This window comes from Xiphophorus hellerii, chromosome 7, assembly GCF_003331165.1.
Source record: "Xiphophorus hellerii strain 12219 chromosome 7, Xiphophorus_hellerii-4.1, whole genome shotgun sequence".
In the NCBI taxonomy this organism is placed as follows: Eukaryota; Metazoa; Chordata; class Actinopteri; order Cyprinodontiformes; family Poeciliidae; genus Xiphophorus; species Xiphophorus hellerii.
Genome location: NC_045678.1, coordinates 24839125 through 24860508, shown reverse-complemented (window position 1 = coordinate 24860508; position 21384 = coordinate 24839125). Strand labels below are relative to the sequence as shown.

At 37.4% G+C, this 21384-nt stretch overlaps 2 protein-coding genes across 8 annotated transcripts in view; one reads left to right on the top strand and one right to left on the bottom strand.

The window, feature by feature from the left end:
* Positions 1–9030, bottom strand: part of myo1b (myosin IB) — a 73815-nt gene extending 64785 nt beyond the window's left edge. For 3 of the 5 annotated variants that reach the window (XM_032566948.1, XM_032566950.1, XM_032566949.1), the window contains exon 1: positions 8751–9029. The gene's annotated coding sequence lies outside the window, so the exon portion shown is untranslated. Of the gene's footprint in view, positions 1–8750 lie in introns of all 5 variants that reach the window. The other 2 variants (XM_032566946.1, XM_032566947.1) reach the window with 1 other exon arrangement.
* Positions 9031–10554: 1524 nt separating this feature from the next.
* Positions 10555–21169, top strand: LOC116723300 (basic leucine zipper and W2 domain-containing protein 1-A-like). Of its 3 annotated transcripts, none has more exons than XM_032568097.1 (12): positions 10555–10659; positions 11161–11234; positions 12489–12665; positions 14711–14805; positions 14898–14963; positions 15094–15229; positions 17770–17879; positions 18074–18244; positions 18551–18697; positions 19634–19772; positions 20033–20155; positions 20246–21169. In XM_032568097.1, exons 2-12 carry the CDS (start codon positions 11171–11173, stop codon positions 20275–20277), a joined length of 1260 nt encoding a protein of 419 aa, XP_032423988.1. In that variant the 5' UTR covers positions 10555–10659; positions 11161–11170; the 3' UTR covers positions 20278–21169. The 3 variants fall into 3 exon arrangements, with proteins under 3 accessions (XP_032423988.1, XP_032423990.1, XP_032423989.1); XM_032568098.1 differs by lacking the exon at positions 11161–11234 and adding an exon at positions 12832–12912 and having other exon boundaries at positions 10567–10659; XM_032568099.1 differs by lacking the exon at positions 11161–11234.
* Positions 21170–21384: the final 215 nt, after the last annotated feature.

Genomic DNA, 21384 nt, shown 5'->3' with positions numbered 1-21384 from the left:
CATATAACCCACTAGCCCAGATTCAGAAGAGGCCTCTGGGCAGCCATAGACACAATCCCATTAATAAAAGTCGCTCCCTGCTGCTAAATCTTGGGCTGCATCCAAAGAGTGAGAATGAGAGAAAACCCTTGCAGCCATGATTTAATTCTCCGGATTATCCCATTGCTGAGATACAGACAGATGAGGAAAACGACTTCTACAATCTCAACAGGTCAATACCAGCGGCATCAATTTTTTGATTGAGGTTTTTATTTTAAATGTAATATTTCTAGGGATTTTTTTAAACACTTCTTAATTCTGGACTTAAATTATTTAAACCATTCTTTCCCTGGTGTAATAATCATACAAACAACTTCTAATTAACACCAGCTTATAATTATACATATGGGGTCTAATTAATATAAATACACCTGTTTGAATGTGCCTGAGCAAGTTGAATCATTAATCCCATGCTTCTTGTAACCTTCGGAAGCTACCGACATACTACTGGCAAGATATTGAAGCAATTTTTTGGCAGAAATTTTTGATTTTATTTAATATGGCTGCTTTCCTGGGTCAGGGCTAGCTTTCAGGCATTGCTAATAAATTTACAATGAGGGTGGGATCAGGGATTTTGAAAAACTTAACAGTGGCATGCTTTATCCACTCTTGTTTTGTTTTTTGTTGTGTGACTGAGAGGAGATGGGAGAAATCAACCAGTGCTTGGCATTATTCTCCCATTGGAACACCCAATTGTTTCCAAGCATTAGCTATCTGAGGCCGACAGCCAACCTCAGAGAAAATTAAACGGGTCTGAATGATAAGGAGCAGTCCAGGATCAGCCAAGACTCAAGCCTCTCATGAACTGGAAGCTGTCCACAGTGAAACAAGTTTTATGCTGCCATAACTTGAGAGGAGCTCAACAAAAAGTCACTACAACAACAGTGAATTTGTGCTCAACATAGATGAGCAGAAATCCCCTGGAGTAAAGATCAAATAAGATTGAAATAAAAGAACACTGGACCACCTTCTAGTACAGTAGTGGAACAATCATGCTACAGGCATGTTTTGCTGCCAGTGGAACTGGTTTATTAAGGTAGAGTGAATTGGAAAACAAAAAATAAAGGGATGGGCGTGCCGTGGTGGCGTAGCGGTTAGCGCGACCCGTATTTGGAGGCCTTGAGTCCTCGACGCGGCCGTCGCGGGTTCGACTCCCGGACCCGACAACATTTGCCGCATGTCTTCCCCCTCTCCTTCCCCGTTTCCTGTCAGTCTACTGTCATATAAGGGACACTAGAGCCCACAAAAGACCCCCTGGAGGGGTAAAAAAAATAAATAAATAAAAAATAAAAAAATAAAGGGATATCACTAAATTCTTCAACTTCACGCCAAAGCAGCTAGAAATTAAGTTTTCAAACAAGTTAATGATCCAAAAAAAATCTCAAATTGTTTTGGAATAGTAAACAATGATTGACCTCAACTATACTAAATATTTGTGGACTATGCACAAGTGACAAATCTGTGCCAGTAAACACAATTTTACTAAACTGCATATACTGCCAAAAACTGTCAAGTATCGAGCCAGAACCATGCCAGAAATCCAACATAGTGGTCAATGCACCCAAAACCTGCTTAGGACATTTAATCAAATGTCATTTTTATGTAGAATTGACTCATTATGGAATAAAAACTACAATAAATTGTAAATTGTGCATACATTTGTAAAAAAAACAAAAGAAAATTGCAGTTGTTTATGTAATTACTCCACCCTGAAAAAGGAAGCCCAAGATAACATTTTTGCTCATGAGCAGCATATGTAAACTTATGACCAGTCTTCCCATTTCTTCATCATTTTCCATAATAAAATCAGAAGAATCACATGCATCCACATGGCTTTAGTTGCCATCAATGTCAAATTTAGGTCTCCTGATCTACTGGTGCAGCAAGCCTTTGGGGTCAAATGGCCTTTTGACTCGTAGCATTCATGTCAACATTTGACTCCATTCTCCAAACCCCCGTTTGGCACAATGCCCAGTTGCAGCAGATGGTTGTAATTTACACATCATTTAATTTTGGCACATTAAACACTGACCTCATCCATTTAAAAAGAGCCAGTCTGTTTAGTTAGGAAACTTCTCTCACATAATCGAACTGTGGCTACTAGCTGATGAAAGAAAGGGCTGTAGTTTGCAAGGATTACAGAAGTGATGGATACATGTAATTGCCAAAAATATTACACATTTCAAACACATACATTACTTCTTTGTGCTCATCATTACAACTCCTATACTTTCCTGGTGAAACTATATTATTCATCCAGCCAATACCTGCTGCTCCTCTACTTCTTCTCCACAGTGTCATGCTGCATATCGTGAGAAGGTCGCTTCTGAGCCAATGGCACAGGATCCAATTTATAAACCAATCCATACTTCCCACAGATTAGAGCTCCATTTTTAGAGAAGTTAAGTTCCTGGGCACGAAAATAAAAGCACAAGTGGGATTTTATCATGTGAAGGCTGATAATAATGGCTGGACTAAACCTGGGATTTCAATACATGCCACAGTAATATTGAGAGACAGGCTTCTGACCTAGATTTCAAAGCCAGCTCAAGCTACGAGGGGAAAACATGAATAAAAACACCATTAAATCTACATGTATTATTAACAGGGTCTAGCATCTGGCCACGTGTCAATTCTGTCCTTTAGCAACGACAAAATTCAAAACAAAAAGGTCAACAACCATGCAACTACTCGCATGCAAAACACCACTAAAAAAAACAAAAAACAACTAAAAACAAAGTCAGTGGAGCAGCTTATGGTTTATCAGATGCATGTACTCAAAAATAAAAGCAGCTAAAAGTGAAGACTTAGTATATTCAGTGTGATCAACAAATCAAACCTGCAATCTGAAATAAAGCAGTTTAAAGGAGCATAGGGGAGACATAATGAGATGATTTCCGTCACACTACCTCGACAGAGGTCGTTTGAGAATCTGACAGTCTGTGAGGAAATGAGGGATATTAAAATCTATTATTGGGAGGGTATTATTCTGGACATTTACGGCAGATCGGTGTGGCCTCGTCACATGGCAGAACAGTCATAACATCCCAGCAGCTGCCAGTGCTGGAGATTAAAGCCCCGTCTAACAAAGCAGCGACAGCACATGTGGCTGTGCCAAAGGGCAGGGAAGGGCAGAGGTTTTAGGAAACAGAGAGGCGAGGTTGGGACACCAAATGACAGGCACACCCACTTTCAGGTGCACGCAGATGCAACTGAAAGCACTTTTTACCATTTGCTTTCAACAACCTTCTAAAAATGTCCTTGAATGAAAGTAAAATAAAAAAGTCATACTATTTGGCAAGCATAAAAGTGATTACTCAAGTACAAAAAAGAGGAGTAAAGTTTCAGATCTATGAAATTTAAATAGCCACAAACGCTAACTTACAGACTAGTTTCTGTAATAATAATTTCCTTTAATTGGGAAAAGACAACCCAAAATAATCTAACCACTGAGAAGATATAAATGTCCCCTCATCACATGAAATGGCTGTAATGACTCACTTTTTGGCAAGCAGAATTCAATTTTACCAACCATATTCTGTCCTCGTTGCTGCCTGACCAGAAAAATCGAGAAATCGCTTGAAATAGAATTGTTCTCACAACATGAAGCAGTTCTAAAGATCTCAAAAAAGCATCATGCCCAAACCAAAAGAACACAAGGTCAGACATCTATGAGACTGGAGAGGGTTACAAAGCCAATTTAAGACTTTGGGACTCCAGTGAACCACAGAGAGAGCAATTATTTACAATGGGGGGTCCACCCTGACAAAATTGTTCCAACACAATCTCAATGTCCTCAAGCAGGAGGTCACCAACGCAGGCCTAACTTGCATCGGTTAAAGTCAGTGTTAATCATTCAACTATAAGGAACGAGACAAATATGACATCCATGAGAATGTGTTAAGGCCAAAGCCATTGCTGTCTAAAAGAATACAAAGGTCCTTTTAATATACGGAAAAAAAGTGTTGACGACCCAAGACTTTTGGAACTTTTGGAACAACTTGCTGTAATTGACGCAAGCGTCAAACAGGCTTTGGTGTGACCTTAAGCAGGCCATTCATGCTGGACAACCCTCCAATGTAAATAGAAAACAATACTGCAAAGATCTGTGGACCACCATAAGTCCATAGCAATGTAAAATATATTAACATATTGTCATTTATTGCTAAAGCTTGAAGGCAACTGTTATCACCAAGGGTAGTAAGAGTGTCCATAAGATTTTGTGGGCAGTTGGCTTTTTCATATAGAACTAGGATCATATTATGCCTCGTAAATATTTGGGGGGGGGGGTTATTTGGTATTTACTAAAACTGTCACATATGAAAATTTGTTTGGTAATCAAAAATCTACAATGCTAAAGAAAAATCTGTTTACAAAAATGTTAGAGCGCTGTATAAATCCACACATTAAAAAGTGTTTCCTTGATGAATGTTAAAAGGTGCAGATATATTTTTTTCCTTATTTTTCTGAATATCTGTTTGTGTAGGTATGGTAAATGTAAAATGTAAAGAGGAGGACAACAGAAGACTAAAAAAATAGTGGGGCAGGAGGATATTTAAAAAAAGCCCAAACTTCCTTCTGCTCATTTTGAATAGACCTAAATATGTATACTTCATTGGTTGTTCATACAAATCAATTCAGACATCTTTGTTGCCAAATTTCTAAACTTTAACCTTGGGACTGATTCCAAATTATTGCAAACATAGGTCATCACATTTGTCAGTATGTTTTCATACCACAAAACCATCCAGGCAGGTTAAACATGACTCTGTAACCCAAACAAACAGTTCTTTATTTGCAAAGCAGCTCAACATGTACAGACCAACAGAGTTGCAAAACACCAGATCACAGATGGCAATCAAGACAAGAGAAATGAACCAGCTAAGCATGGAAATCTGAAGAAGTCATTCTTTTGCAAAAGGTTAGGAGCAGGCACATGTGAAAGCTGAATGGAAAATAACTTCAGCCTGAAAGATGATGTCATAGTCTTATATGGTGCTAAAAGTTAGCCCCAAGTCTGCCTCTCAGAATGGAACAGATCACTCTATGTGCAGTAAACTCTGCTTCCTTGAGTCCAACAACATACTCGGAAAATGTGAAGAACATAAATCTAAAAACTCCACAAAATTATACAAAGTCATTTCCCATAACCAAATCCAAATTCATGAGAATTTATAAAGGTAAATGAGCATAAACTTAGCTTCTTAGATCTAATTATGACCATTCCAGTAATTGTGGCAAAAGGAAACATGTTAGCAAAATATAAGCAAAAACAAGTCGCATAGTACTTGTTCTGTAGATCAGCTCAGGATGATTCTATGAATGATATTTAATAACCCTTTGAAGCAGAGCCTTTCAAAACTACAGATACAACTGATGTAAATGAAACATTTTTTCTGTCTTTAATATATTTTTAAGTTGACCAGAGTTTCTCGGAACTTCTCCTTAGCAATTCACTATTTCCTGTTTCTCTGGGGTATAAATGTAACATGACAGTGAAGCATTTCTTTTAGCCACTAAATATTACACTGGACAAGGACACATATTTGCACAATTAAAAACAGTAAAAGAACAATCATTCTGTGGACACGTTTCTCCTCATGAACTCAAATGCTGACATTTTGAACAACAATCTAGTGGCCTCTGCCAGATAACTGAATAAAAGTTTTAACAGGACAATGATCTAAAGGAGAGCGGGAGAAACAACGTGTGCCCCATTTAAATTTAAACAAGCCAATGTCTGGATCCCTTTTTGAAAGGGAATTAAATAACCAATTTAATTTTACGATCTTTACCAAGGGTGCAGGCAAATTTGTATGAGTCTATTTTATGGCAGTCAAAGCAGTTGAAAACTCTTCATGTTGACCATTAAATGCAACATCTGGTCAGATTAGAAAGTCTTTAATGTTCACAACATGCGTATTATAGCAAGTCGTTTCACAATATTTCCTCTGGTTCAGGTTTGTTCATAGGCAGGTGTGACATACAAGGAAGTAAAATTCACTCCAATAAAGACATTTATTTGGCTGTTATTATGGAGTTAAACTAAAAAACAATTTTGACTCTGAAGCAGCAAAATGTGAAAAAAAGAACAAGGGTGCATTTGTGCAGTCAAGTGCCCTCTGCATAAGAGGCACAGTTAGTCTGGCTAACCCTTATAGGAGTGAATTGAAAAAGCAGCTGTGCTGGACCTGACGAAGCAGAGGGAGAGAGAGAGAGGAGGAAAATGAATGTACAGTATTCGTAGTGTGGTTCCCAGGAGATAAAAGGAGGTGAAATATAAGCAGTTAAGCTGAACTGGTGGAAGACATCCAGAGCTGCACTGCAAAGTGAACATTTCTCCAAGACTGTTAACTCAGAAAAAATTTACATCGTTTGACTTCAATCAGAAAAGAAAAATAAGTTGGATACCAATGTACCATAATATGGATGAGTTTCTGAACTAGAATCACTGAGAGGACTACTGATTCTTCCTGGCTTCTGAGTGGCTTTCTCTCTGCGTCAACTGTGTTGACGCAGGCCTAACACAAGCCACACGCCCCACTACACAGACTGACAAGTGCAAACACTATTCATCACCATGGCATTGGTGGAGGGACTTTGATCCTCTATGCACCCTGCTCCAGACCACATCACCCCACAGTGTTTCTGATGGGGTTTTTGGCACATTTAGAAATACTGTGGCAGCTCCCAGCAGGCTGCCTGAAAAGCTCCCACAGAGTGGAACTACTGGCTACCAGTCCCACACGCTGCCCTTCTTCCAGCTGAGCTAAACGATTGTTACCTGCCCCTCTCCTCGCCACAGCTCTGTTAGCTCACTACCTTTCACCGTCACACTACATCAATGTTTGTTTGATCAGCAAGCGTAATAAAGTTCCCATCTGGATCCCCACAGGGAAGCTTGCCAGAAAAGGAGGGACATGGTTGTGGAAAACCACAAAGGGGAGGAAGACATACTCATTTCGTAAAAAAAAAAAAAAAAAGGAAAAAGAAAGGTCTTCTCTAATCCAGACAAGAGAAACTCCAAGCTTGGAAAACCAATGCTGAATGTACAGATGTTTTCCTAAGCAGGGTGTAATGGGGATGATTGAAATGCCAAATATGCAAATAATTTTTTTATTATTATTATTTATTTTATATTTTCCCACCAGAGCTGCAGTAGTTTTTACTCTCATAGGGCATCAGCCTTTACTGTGACTAACAAGTCTGGGTCCCACAGGAGAATCCAGGTCCAGCCAGCAGGGGTGAACCTTGGAAGTTTTCCCTCTAACAGAAGAATACTTTTATTCATTCTGAGCAGGAATTTCTTCCAAAAAAGAGCCAAAGGAGCTATTAAAGCTGCCTGTCAGGCTATTATGCAACATTAAACTCATTTTTACATATTTAACTTGTCAATTATGCAACTTAGTAAAGCCTTCATTTGAAATGAAACCTTGCAAAAACAATCTCCACAAACCTATGATTTTGGAGGAAATCACAAAAGGGCTTAAGGAAACCACATACAATTCATGTAGCACATATTTTTATGCCTTCCACACACAGGTCTGGTGACATTACATATAAGGTAGCCAATCAGCTTTTTGTGCATATCCTTTTTAATCCTTTTAAAATTAGATTCTTCCATCATCTAATCCTACTTTTATTAAACACAATAATTAAGACTGTATTTAACAACACTGGATGGATTTCAGAAAATAAATTAACACTTGGAAGTAGCTCTTCAAAAAAGGGCATGGGCAGATCAATCAGCACTAAACTACAATTTTCATTCAATAAAGGCATCACCCAAGCATTATACAGCGTTACGGGTGATGATTAGGGACATGCTCGTATGCAGAGATAGGAAAAAACTGAGGCGTTAACATACATTAAAAGGCCAGTAAAAGTTTAATTCTATGCCAAACAGTGTTAAAAGTTGCTCAGCTACCATATTGTTTACCAATACCAGGTGATCAGTTAAGTTCCTGCGCCTGTTGTGACGTCATCGATTAAATGAACAAAGTTGGGGGAGGATTCCCCGTCAGTGCCTTTTTTTAACTGCAGTATCCTGCCCAGCTTTTGTGTCAGTCTGTATGTGTTCGGGAACAAAAAGAAAGAACATCCAGTAGCTACTTTTAAATCTGCAAACGCACTACTAATGGTTTCATAATTTTCACCACTAGCTCCAGATAAAGCGCCCTCCCACACGCCGCTGTACAAATAACGCAAATAACTGAACTTTTCAGATTTGTTCTGGTATCGTCAAACCCCGCATATTCAACAGACTGTGAATATGCGTTGCTCTGTGCAGTTACAAAGTGAACTTATGCGTCAACCGCTTGTAAAGAGGACTTGACTGTGCCGCTGTCCTGCAGCGGTTGGCGTCGCCTCAAATTGCTCCTGCTCACAGATGTTGCTAATTAGCGACCGTGAACAAAACTGCTGCTACAAGACTCTTACTCTGAAGTACAAACGAGCTGTTTGAACGTAACGTTCATACTCGTTGTTTTAGCTAAAGTAGTTTCAGCTCAAAGAAAAAGTAAATAAAGAGATAAGTGAAACCCCCAACCCCCCTCCTTCAACTCCAAAAAGAGGAGAAATGAATGAGACTGGAGGAAGGCAAACCATTGAAAGTACAAAGTTAACTTTTGAGGAGTTGCGCGTACACGTCAAACTAAAATTTAAAACATAACTATTTCACTCAGCTAAGCAGCGGAGTTTATCTAACTCACCTCTCTTTAGCTCTGACAGAGTTGTTCCTCTTCGTCCTGAATCCCGTCCGCGGACAAGACTATGATCCCGGGGTGCTTCTCCAACTCTGGAGTGGACTCCCGAAGCCTGTCCCGGCTGTTTTCGGTTGAACTTGAGTCTGCTGTACTAGATGAGGCTGAAAGCGGCTGTCTCATCCGGATCTCAGCACTTTGACTGGAGCTCCGGATGGATTTGAGAGCTCACAATCTGCCGGGCGTAGGGAGTGGCTGGAGCGGCGTCTCTGGGTTTGTCCAGAGTCCCTTAATCACCTTCTGTGCGGGGGGGAGGAGGTGGATTTGTGATGCATTCATGTACCGTAGGAACAATGTGTACCTGTTTTCAACTAGCCATAATAGCTCACATACTGCATATATTTATATATATATGAAAGGTACGTTGTTTTCTTAATTCAACTTCCTCATCAGTTTTTATTTAAATTAGCAAATTTGGTTAAATAACACATTTAAAACAACACAAGTGGAAAGTTGACAATGTTAAAAATATAGTGATGATCTGAAGCACTATGTGTTTCAGATCACAGTCTTTTGTGTTCTCCTGTCCTCTTTACAGACTGCTTTCAAGTGTTTTATTGTTGCCATCACTTTTGAAAATCTGTGTAGTTTTCTCAAAGACATCTCAAATGTTTTTCTGTTGAATACAAAACACTTGAATGTGAACAATGCATTTGATCCAGATGAAAGAGTTTATTCAGGCCTATTCATAGAGAACTGCCATCAAGGTTGGCTTTTGGGGTGCAAGAATAGGTAGCATTAAGTTGGAACTTGGATTGAAAAATAGCTTAACAAAATCTAAATCTGAAAAGTGCCCAGAAAGTAACAAGGGTTGAAACAACAGACGTACATCATTTTTATTTTATGTTGCTTAATTTTTGCATTTTCAAATGATCTTCTAATGAAACAACAGGCTGGTTTCCAGATTATGTAGTTCTCTGCTAATCTATTGGAGTCCTTAGTCAGTTGTCAAGGGCCAGTATCCTGAATGTTAGTTCTCTCCCTGATTCCACACACTTGAATCAAATTATGAGTTGTTAGCAGGCCTCTGCAGAAATATAACATACTGATGAGGTTATTTCTTGGTCAATCTAATCAGCTATGTTGAAGCAGAGACCCATGTAAAACTAGCAGAACACTTCACCTTGAGGCTTGGAGCTGGAAACCCATCATTTAAAGTTTGCAGCTTTGAAATATGTCAAGGGCTTTACAGTCCAAAAAGCAATTTTCGAACTAAATAAAACTTTTTTTAACATAAACATATTTATGTCTGTTAATGTCATATTTGAAAAATATACATACATATAGCCTTCAATATTTGGGATGAATGTTAGCTTGGATATAATCGCTAATGATATTTGGGGAAAGTTCCTGAATACTTAAACTTACGAGACGAGCTTTAACGCAGCATTAAAGTTTCCCCTGAAACCCACATGGACAGATTCATCATCCTCGTCCTCCCGGCAGCACAATATCCCCCTCCTGTGTCTTAATTTTACATCGCAACGACTTGCTGACAACCGTCTAATGACGCTGGCTCAATTTGGCGTGTTCAGGAGTGAAACCCATGTTTTATGCAGTTGTAGATCCTCTGTATGTGCAGCATTTCTTTCTTCGTGTATCCATGTTTTGCAGGTTCTTCACAAATATAAAACGCTAAAATAAATAAATAAATAAATCATATCTCACAGCTTTAAGAACTGGAAACTTGCTAATATTAAATTGTCTCTGGTATTGTTTTCTCTCTGTTGGGATGGGTAGTGGATGTGCGCATGCGCGCTGACGTCTACCGTTTCCTCTTCCCTGTACCCGATTGAGCTGCAGTCCAATTATACCATACTTTTTCTACGGGCTGTTTTTGATCCAAAAAGGAATTTCGGTGAGTTTTTCACTAATTTTGCTCATTGTTTCTCCGAGCTGTGGTTATATATTCAACTGTTACGTCAGTATCCATTACGAAAATCAATAGTTGCTAAACGGTCGGTGCAGTTTAGCTAGCTGCCTCAGATATTTCTACTTCTGAGATTTAACGCCAACTTATTGGTTCGGCCCTGTTGTTTTGTCAGGCCTTAGTTGATTCGTATTTGTCAATTTTAAGCTAGATATATGTACTTAAAGATGCACTTCTTTATGAAGCAATGTCTGTGTCATTTTGTTGTTAGTATAACGGAAAACAAATGTGACATAGTTGCTGGTGGCTTACAGTAGTGATTTACGGACAGTTGTCAGGGTTTATAAACGCTTCTTCAAATTATAAATCAACAAACTCGACTGCAAGTAATTGCATGCCCTTAGTTAAATCACACTGTTGCTCTTTCGCTACAACGTAAATATATATTTATGGTTATCTCTAAGTCTTGCCTAACTTTTTCTTTTGCAGAGTGTCTTTTATGAGTAATCAAAGGCAACAGAAGCCTACGCTAACAGGCCAGCGTTTCAAACCTCGAAAAAGAGGTAAACGTTACACTTTAAACCACGTGATTTTTGCATTTTGTTCTGGAGCGTTAAAAGAATTGAAATGCCAATTTCAAAATAAATGCTATTTGACGTGTGCTGTTGCTGCTAACCCATTTCATTGTAAGCTTGAATTTTTGTTGATATATTTGCCATATAATGCCATATTTAAATATTTAAAGAAAGGTAGTTATTTTCTACAGTTTCAAATCAGACACTATCTTGCTGCCCAGATTATGAAACCCATTTAGGCAAAAGTTTTATGCTTGATGCAGAATATTACAAAAACCAATGGAAATATTCATAAATGCGATTTTGGAATCATTTCAATATGTTGCATATGTTGCATTTTTATCTGGATTTACTCCTGATGTTCATGTTAACTTGCAGTCAGAGACTATTATTTCTACTTGAATATATGCACTGAAACCTTTTGTTAATTATTTACCCTTGTTATTTATCTTGTATATTTACTTACTATAATTCCACCCTGGGTTCAATTATGTATTTTAATTCTGACTATTACAGGAGTTATTTTGAAGCTCTTTTCGATTTGTGCAGAAAAGATCAGGATGCGTTTTACTGTCTGTTGTACTTGTACAACTACATGTGACCAAATATCTTTAATCTTGATGGACTTGCAGCTTGTGTTACAGCTAATGTGTTTTTCCCCTACATTCATGAACATGATAACAGAAAAAGAATATGTCACTGATACCTTTCAGAGCCTTAGACCTTCTTTAAGTTAGACATGGCACAATTCCCATGATTTTGGAGCTAGCAACCAGACTGGCTCCTAGTCAACTCTTTCCTTTGACTTATTGTTCCCAACTTCTACTACATTTAACAGTGTATTTAACTGTAGAGTATATTTCTTTTGTAATTGGATGTTTGACAACCCTATTGCCCTATGGTAAAGTGAGCAGTTTGTAGAAACCGACCTCAAATCATTGGTTGTTGCAGGTGGTACAAAATGTCCCCAAGGCAGGTAATTGGTGCATAGTTTATACAAAACCTTTAGATGGGTTTAGGTTAGCATTGTTTGGTTAAAAGTTGAAAAGCAGAAATCTTGTTTGCCATATATTTGCGTAATAGCATCAGTAACATACTGAAAGAAAAATCATAAATGTACTAAAAAGGATTGGTGAAGTTTAAAGAAGAATCTTTTAAGGGTCATTTGAGGATATTTCTATTTCCCTGCAGGTCATAAGTGGTTAGCTATAAAACCATAAAATTTCTGTTTTTGTTTCATAGATGAAAAAGAGAGGTTTGACCCATCCCAGTTTCAGGAAAGCATTGTGCAAGGTCTAGATCAAAGCGGCTCTGATCTGGAAGCTGTCGCAAAGTTCCTCGATGCCTCTGGTGCCAAGCTCGACTACAGACGATATGCCGAGACTCTGTTCGACATCCTGGTGGCTGGAGGAATGCTGGGTGAGAGGCCTCGCAAAAATCTTTTTCAACTTTATCCATCGTTAAGTTCTCAACAGTGCATGAGTTTTGGTGCCGAATGACAGCAGAGTCTTGGGACAAAGAGCACCAAGACTGAAGCTCCTCCTTTTAAATCTGTGAAACGATGGTTGTGAAATGTTTCCTTCAACAGATCAACAAGAAGCATAGAAGGAGAATAAAGCTGCTGCTTGTTTATTTCAGCGTACCTGTTCCAACATGTTTCAAGCAGGTAGAAAATTGTTGATCATAAGTAAAAAAAATTCTGCTGATTGGGTGAAAAAAATGACATGTCACCACTACAAACAAACGAAAAGTGAAATTAAGTAAGATTAGCAACCTTTAAACATCATCAGTTAGTACCGGATTCAGTTTTGCTTGATAGTCAAACAACCAGTAACTCCTCCTGATCTGCAAATATAGTCTGCCAGGTCTTTTTTTGAAACTTTTTTGCATCTTTGTCTTTGAACCTGCTTTCACAAAGAAACAGTTTGACTTCTCATTACCATGTCATTTTGGTGAAATCTATTACATAGCAAAATCAGCTGTAAAAGGGGCTTTTTTTGTTCTTTTCAAAATATCAAACGTTCTGTTTTCAATTATTTCAATTGTATTGAAAAGATTCTAATGTGCCCAGATTTCCACATTTTGTTTAAAATTTCCCTTTGAGTAGCTTCATGTATTAAATTAGGCTTCCATTCTTTTCCATTCCATTTATTTAACAAATAATTAGAATTAGTCAAATTAGACAAATTCTAAACAGCAGCACATAGAGCATTGATCATGTATTTGATCAATGTGCTACACAGTTTGGGAATTTGGGTGTTTTTACTGACTGGTCAAAGTAGAAGAAACAACAAGCTCTTACAAAAGGAATTCATTAATCGACTTTCAATTGTTGTGAACCAGCAAAAAAAATATCTACTACTAAAGCTGTCTTCTTGTTATTTTTTTTAATCTTGATACTGCATCCACTTCCAGCTCCTTGGGCGAAATAACAAAAATTTATTCTTTTCTTTTTTGTTGTTGTTTTAATTACAGTCACAACTTTATCACAGTTTCCTCACATTTCCTCACACATGTAAGGATAACTTTAACAAACAAAACTTTACAGACCAGTTAGGGGAAAAAAACATTTCTAATCTGGATTTCTATAGTTTGCAACAATTTTACCAACCTGTGTGAAGCAGAAATGACTAATAAACATGTTGACATTCTTTAGAAATACGGTTAAATCTTTTTGTCTCAATTTCACATTTATTTTAATTTAATAAAAGCAATAAGCAGGTTAAGTTCACTTTGCTACATAACAGATGTGCAACGGGATGGCACTTTTATCATAATCATGTGCCACCACTGGAGATAGTCACCAGACCAGACCACTCTGGTGACCGCAAACAGCAGCTGGAGGAGATGACTTCTCTTGTAGTTTTCCTCTGCACTTATTGAGGACATAACATCTTCAAAAGGCCTTGCTTGGCTAGTTAGTACATGTACATTTAACAGCTGGTGCTCTGTGGGGATTGTAATATTTCTTCCTTACTTTCACTGCCTTTATTTCAAAAAATTAGTTTTTGAAGAAGGAGAAGGTAAACAAAACGGATGCATCTCGGTAGCTGTATCAAACTGTAATGCATCAAATTACAGACAATCTCATGATCTCTCTGCTTTGGCAGATTATAGCCATAGTCTCACAATCCTTCACAAGCTAATATTGTCATATTTTCCAGCACTCGAGCAGTAGATTTAACTTTTCTTGGCTATTAACACACTCACTAACACAGTTATTGGTGATTCTTAAATCTTCAAAAATTCCTCTTGTTATAATTTGTTTTTTTAGCAATCTGTTGGCAATAGGTTTGTATTAGTTAACTAACAATCTTAGGAATGGTGATTGTAAATGTGGAACAAGATGAGCAGTAAGTGAAGCTTGCTTTGATTGAAAGAATTAAGGACATTTTAGACAGAAATTGATAAAAAGTTTTAACTGGGAGATTAATGAAGTAGTAAAGAAAAGTGTTTGTTTTTAGCCCCAGGTGGTACTCTGTCTGAAGACATGACCGGCACAGATTTTTGTGTCTTCAAAGCACAAGAGGACATGGAGACCATGCAAGCATATGCACAGGTGAGTAATTCAATTTTCTTTTCTTGAAAAGAAAAAAAGATCAATATTTTGTAAACAAAAACTTTCCATCCAATCGTATTTTGTATTCGTAGGTCTTCAACAAGCTCATCAGACGTTACAAATACTTGGAAAAGGGATTTGAGGAGGAAATCAAAAAGGTGTGATATTTTACAAGAATCTTTACATCCATTGCCATTTTGTCTTAAATGTACATTTAAATGGAGGAAGCGACATTGTTTTACTGGATTCAGCCAACAGAATTAAATTCATGTGCTTACTGTTTGGCAGCTGCTGCTGTTTCTCAAGGGCTTCACGGAGGCTGAACGCAACAAACTGGCCATGCTCACGGGTATTCTGCTGGCCAACGGCAATCTCTCTGCATCCATTCTCAGCAGTCTCTTTAATGAAAACGTGGTCAAAGAAGGTAACCGGTTTAATCTTTCACTGGTGCTTAGCGCTTATTTCCTGTCTTCACAAATTGGAGTCTGCAAGCTCTTTAGCCTGGAAATTATTCTAGCTTCTATTGTTGTAAATCAAAATGTATCACCAGCTGAAATAAATGGTGACTGGGAGGATGATGACGTGAACTCTCCAGCAAGTCGAGTGGACTGAGTTTATCTTTAACACAATGTAGCTACTTAATATGTTAAGATTATATAAATTTCTTGGTTGTGTTAATTCAGGTTTATTTATGCAGCACCAGTTCACAATTAAAGGAAAAAAATGCTCAAGGCAACAAATTGATTTGTGCTCTGATTTTACGTTTGGGTTTTGGATTAAGTTGTTGTCGTGAGGTTTAGTGAGCGCATGAAATGTACACCCTCAGGTTTAGTCGCACACTGTGTGAAAAAGTTCAGCACTGCTTTATTCAGTTGTCTGCTTTGTATGTGTTGACAGCTGTTTAGCAAGCAGTCACATTTTCTGTGTGTTATCGTAGAGTGTCACATTTGTTTTTACAAATACTGACAAACTTGTTTTTACAAGTATGTCCGTTTCTGCTGCTCATCCTTGTGTAGTTTCCTTTCCACACAGGCTCATACTTGAATTTCTCGGCCAGATTTATTTCACTGTGTGAATAACTGGACTTACAAGTTTAAAGTGTTCTAATCATGTGTTGGTACTTGTTTAGCAAACGTTCTGATTGGTCTTGTGGACTGCACAAAAATCTGAATTGAGCACCTGCTGTATGAACATTGACCTTAGAAAAATATATCCGGGGGGATGAGGGGAGAGTGGAAATCTGTATCGACTAGGAAAAGCTTGATTGATGCGTTAAATAAAATAATTTTATGATCTTCAATACAGATAAAAAGACCAACAGCCAAGGCAGTTTTAGTCTTGTCAAACAAACAATAATTTAGGTGGATTTTGTTTTCTTTTTTTTTAAGTAAATATTTTTTTTTTTACTGTCATGTGATTGCAGTTTGTTTTGCTCTGATTATTTTTCCTGAAATAAGCAATCTGTGAATCTTCATTGCTGTATTTGTTTTGCATTTTTTAAGTCTTTCAATCAAACATTTTGTGGCCATCATAAATTGCTCTTGCTTCTGGCAGTCAGAAAAGCTGGTACCAAATATGCAGATAAGCATGTGGCTGGGAAACGTGAGACTATCCTCGAGGAACTGAACAAATGGAATGGCATCTGATGAAACTGTTAAATTGAAGATGTATTGATATGAGATTAATCAAGCTATCTCCTTGGATTTATTCGCATTTTAAAAATTTCTTTAAGAACTATAAATAAAAACAAATTATTATTTTATTAGTACTTGATCAAATAAAAAAATACTTGATAAAAACTTAAAAATTTTTAAGCTGCTTAAAGTTACAGAGCAGTCTCTTAATCACTGTAACTGTCAAGTATAACTAAATTCTGCAGGTTATGGGACAGTAAAATGTTTAAAAACAAAAAAGTGAACTATAATGAATTACAGAATATCTCCCTTTTCAATATGGATATTAAAGAAAGAAATTCTGTAATATTCATTCAAAGAACCAGTCTTGTTAAATCAGTCATCCATTTATTTTAACAAAACAGGAGTCCTAAGAAGCCCTCCTGCTGTAATCCATCATTATTTATTAATATTAGCATAAAAGGCTGTCAGTGTTGTGCAGCTCTGCTACTAAACAGGATTTCTTTTGTTTTCCTAAATATCAAAATGATTACAGTGAACACCTAAAGATATCTTTTGCATCCTATAGTAGTAATTTGCTTAGTAGTTTAGTGATATTAGCATTTTTAGCTGTGCTTGCTGTATGTATTCTTTATAGAATTTGGGTAGTTGTACCTTAAGTGTGGAATGTACAAATAGATTTAGAAATTTCCAAATCCAGGCTGTTCAATGACTGTCACAAATAATCAAAGAAAACAACATATTTGGAGCAACAAATAATGTTGGTATTTGTTCTAATTTCTGTTTTCTGCTCTCTTAGAAATAGCAATAATATATCACATATGTCTACAGGCTCAGATTAGCAAGAAGCCCCTCAAAGCAAAATCTTGTTCTTTGTGTGAATATAGGCATCTATTACATGCTTATGCTATTAACTGTTGATAAAGCAATGCAAATTGTGTTGTGAGGTTTGCCTGGCTTTGACATGGTTGTTTGTCTTTTGCTGGCTGCAGAAGTAAAAGGTGGCCACACACAGACGGCAGCTGATGAATAGCCTCAGTTAATCGAGCACCACCCATTTTCAGTCACTTTATCCTTGAAACTTGAACCTTCAAATAGATGGACTGATTAGTGGCCTACTTCACATGTTCATAAATATAAAGTTATTGAAATTCTATTTGTTGAAGTCGTTATATAGATGTTACCCTGCCATCTCCATCTCCATCTGCTTGATGGTCTTATTGCAATTAAAAGTCACAGACTTACGTTTACCGATGTATTACGGAGGCCTAACTTAATCCTGGTAGATCAGTGTGCAGCAGCTGACTCACATTACCATTCATTTGTTCAGGTGTTTCAGCCTGCTTTGCCGTGAAACTCTTTAAATCCTGGCTTTCCGAGAAGGACATAAACTCAGTTGCTGGCAGTCTTCGGAAAGTTGGCATGGACAACAGACTTCTGGTGAGAATGACACATTTAATACAACATTATTACAGCAGAATTAAGTCTTAAATGTCTGTGCTTTTTTATTATGACTTGTTAAATAAAATGAGATTATTTGAGATGTTTTGACATTCAGCAGTTCAAGATTTAGTTAATGAATAAAGTCTGTTTCTGATCGAAAAAGTCCTCACTAAACATTTCACTCCTTTCAGGAATTGTTTCCTGCAAACAAACGCAGTAGTGAGCATTTCACCAAGTACTTTGACGATGCAGGACTAAAGGAGCTTTCAGACTTTGCCAAAAACCAGCAGTCTATAGGTGCGCGTAAGGAGCTACAGAAAGAAATTGAAGATCAGATGTCACGAGGAGACTCCCTCAAGGACGTAAGTCCACTTAGTTTTCCTGCTTTCTCTGACACTGGGTTCTTTTTATGTAGCACACCACCGAGACTAGCTCTGAGAATCGCTTTCTTCTTGACCTTTGTCTGCCTTTGTCTTGAGGAGTGGCTGCAAAATGGGTGCAGTGAATCAATGAAAAGTTTCTGCAATCCACTCAGCCTCGACAATATTATCACCTCCCGCATTTCCCCCAGTTTCCAATGCCTAACACATCTAGAGGGTTTGATTAGAGGCACGATAATGCACATGCTGGCTTTGATTTGTCTGCATTGTCGTTAATGTGTTCGACAGATTATCGCGTACACCCGAGAGGAAATGAAAAAGAGCAACATCTCAGAGCAGACAATGGTTGGACTGATTTGGTCCAGCGTGATGAGCTCCGTGGAGTGGAACAAGAAGGAGGAGCTGGTCGCAGAACAAGCCATTAAACACTTAAAGGTGACACCTTAGTTAAGTTTTGTAACGGTCTGCATTCTCTATTTAGCTTGTGAGAGTATAAAGAAGCAGAAATGTAAAGAAACTTGGCTGAGTCTTCAAAGTGAAAGTTACTGCTAAATCAATGTAGGGTTATCACCTGGAAGAGAGCATTTACAGGGCCTTGGAAAAGTATGCATACTCCTTTGAAATTGTTTGCATTTGAATGTAGTTTAGTTTACTGGAGTTTTATGTAATAGACGTCCAGTGTCCTGGTTACTAATACCCCTACACAATACAATACACCCAGAAGTCTCCTAATTATCAAATTAACACTTGTGGAAGGATTTAGAACACCTAAATCTAGGTGTTCTGTGAAGATATTTAAAAAATATTAATGAACAAACAGCATAATGAAGACCAAGGAACACCAGACAGATCAGGAATAAAGTGGTGGAGAAGTTAAGAGCAGATTTTGATTATAAAAAGGTATCCTGTAGAGTTGTTTTTCTTTTACAGAGGTGGACAGGAAGCTAAACAGAATGCAGTTCTGAGAGAAAATGTGTTAGAGGCTGTTTCTGACTTGAGTTAACATCCAGCAGAACAAAAATAAAAACAGACAGAGCTGTAATGAAAGGATTTTAATCAAAGGATATTTATCTGTTAGAATGGTTCAGATCAAAGCAGAAGTTTCTCTTTTCAGGTTTTTATTTATGTGATAAAAATGTTACAAACTATGCCTTATTGTACACTGTTATACACTGTGTTCTTCAATAGAACAAATTTGGAAATCCTTTTATGTGTATGAATACTTTTCTCAGGTGTCTATTTAATCAATAATTTTCACCAACAAATTAGAAAAAAATTTAAATATTAGAGAAAATTCACATTTTTAAAAAATCCATCAGGTTTCAAAACTGAAAATTCTCTTGTAAATCTACAAATGTCTCCCTTTCTCAGCAATACAGCCCACTGTTGAAGGCTTTTACCTCCCAGGGATATTCTGAACTCACACTTCTGCTAAAGATCCAGGAATACTGCTATGACAACATCCACTTTATGAAGGCTTTCCAGAAAATTGTTGTTCTGCTCTACAAAGGTGAGTTAATTACGCCCATACGGCTCCTGGTCCTGTGTTTACCTTTTTTTGTGAGGAAAACAGTTTGTTTTGTGTTGGAAAACTATGAATGCTGCCAGATGGCCAGAGATTATAGCCAGAAAGTTTGTCTTGATTGATGTCATCAACCAGCCCTGGTGAATAATTTTTTTTCCTCTCCCCCACAAGCACCTGGGGACACATCTGTTCTCCTGGCATCAGGTTAAAAAGATGTTGTTTCTTTTCTTTTTTCATATTTCAAGCGGATGTCTTAAGTGAGGAAGCAATTCTGAAGTGGTACAACGACGCCCATTTGCCCAAAGGAAAAAGTGTTTTTGTGGATCAGATGAAAACGTTTGTTGAATGGCTTAAAAACGCAGAGGAAGGTAGGCCACTCACTCATTCACTCTCTAGCTAAGCTGCTGAAGTGTTATTTAGATTATTCTGTAAACTAACCTTTATTTTAATCATTCCAGAGTCCGAATCAGAGGAAGAAGAAACAGACTGAGGACAAATTCAATGCATTACTTCAATTTAACTATACACGAGATGCTGTCAACGGATTCTTCTTCCTTTTTTTTTTTTTTTTTTACAGAAGTCCCCCTACGTTTTTTTAATTCTCTACCTCTGCATATCAACTGTCATAGAAGGGCTTTAATATTCTTCGGACTTGCTTCCTCTATAAATCAATACTTGTACTTCTCTTTATATTTCTTATAGACACAGTCTCAGTGCCAGACGGAGCTGAATGGGTATAAACTATTCTTTTCAAACAAGTTTTTCTTTTCTTTTTTTTGTGAAAGGCAATTTCCTTCTAAATTATCCGGTTTAAGAGATTTCAAAGTTTCTGTCTTTAGTCAGTTTGCCAGAGGTCCTTATGTGTAGCTGTGACATGCTGGTCAAGCAAAAGACAAACTGTTTTCTGACCTCATTTTAGATCTCTGCCAATGATGTGACAACATTGAATTTACTGCCGGTTTTTAGATTCAGCCTTCATTATTGGTAATGGAGCTATGCCATTTTACACAATCATGTTAATGGTGGTAAATATTGCCCCTCAGAATTGTTTTAGTTTTTCCGGAAAATCTTATGTCATTTTTGTAGGGTTTTACTCTTAAATCACAAATTTTAAAATAAAGAGAAAGAAGCTATCGTCCTGAATGTAGTGTTTGTTTCTGCATGTTAAAAGGCAAAAGCAGACACCTTTAACTGTTGAAATTTTATTAGGATACAGCCATGTTTTCAATTTATTTACCCTAAAATTCACAACAATAATAGTTCAAAGTCTTCATACCGGTTTGGAAATAAAAAAAGAGCCTTTTAAGAATTTTGATGCCTCGAAAACGGTTTCTTCCATATTTAACTTGTATTGAATTAATTTTTTTTCCAATCACCTCTGACATGCCTTCCCTGTTCATGCTGAAGAAAAGCATCCCCACAGCATGATACTGCCACCACAATTTACAATGGGTATGGTGTTAAATTTCAGCCACAAAGCATTTTGAGGAAAACTACTTTACATTTTTTTTTGTATAGGTTTATCACATAGTTTGATATTACTACTGTACATTTCAATTTTGGTTGTAACTTGGCAGCATGTGAAAAAGTTCCTGTG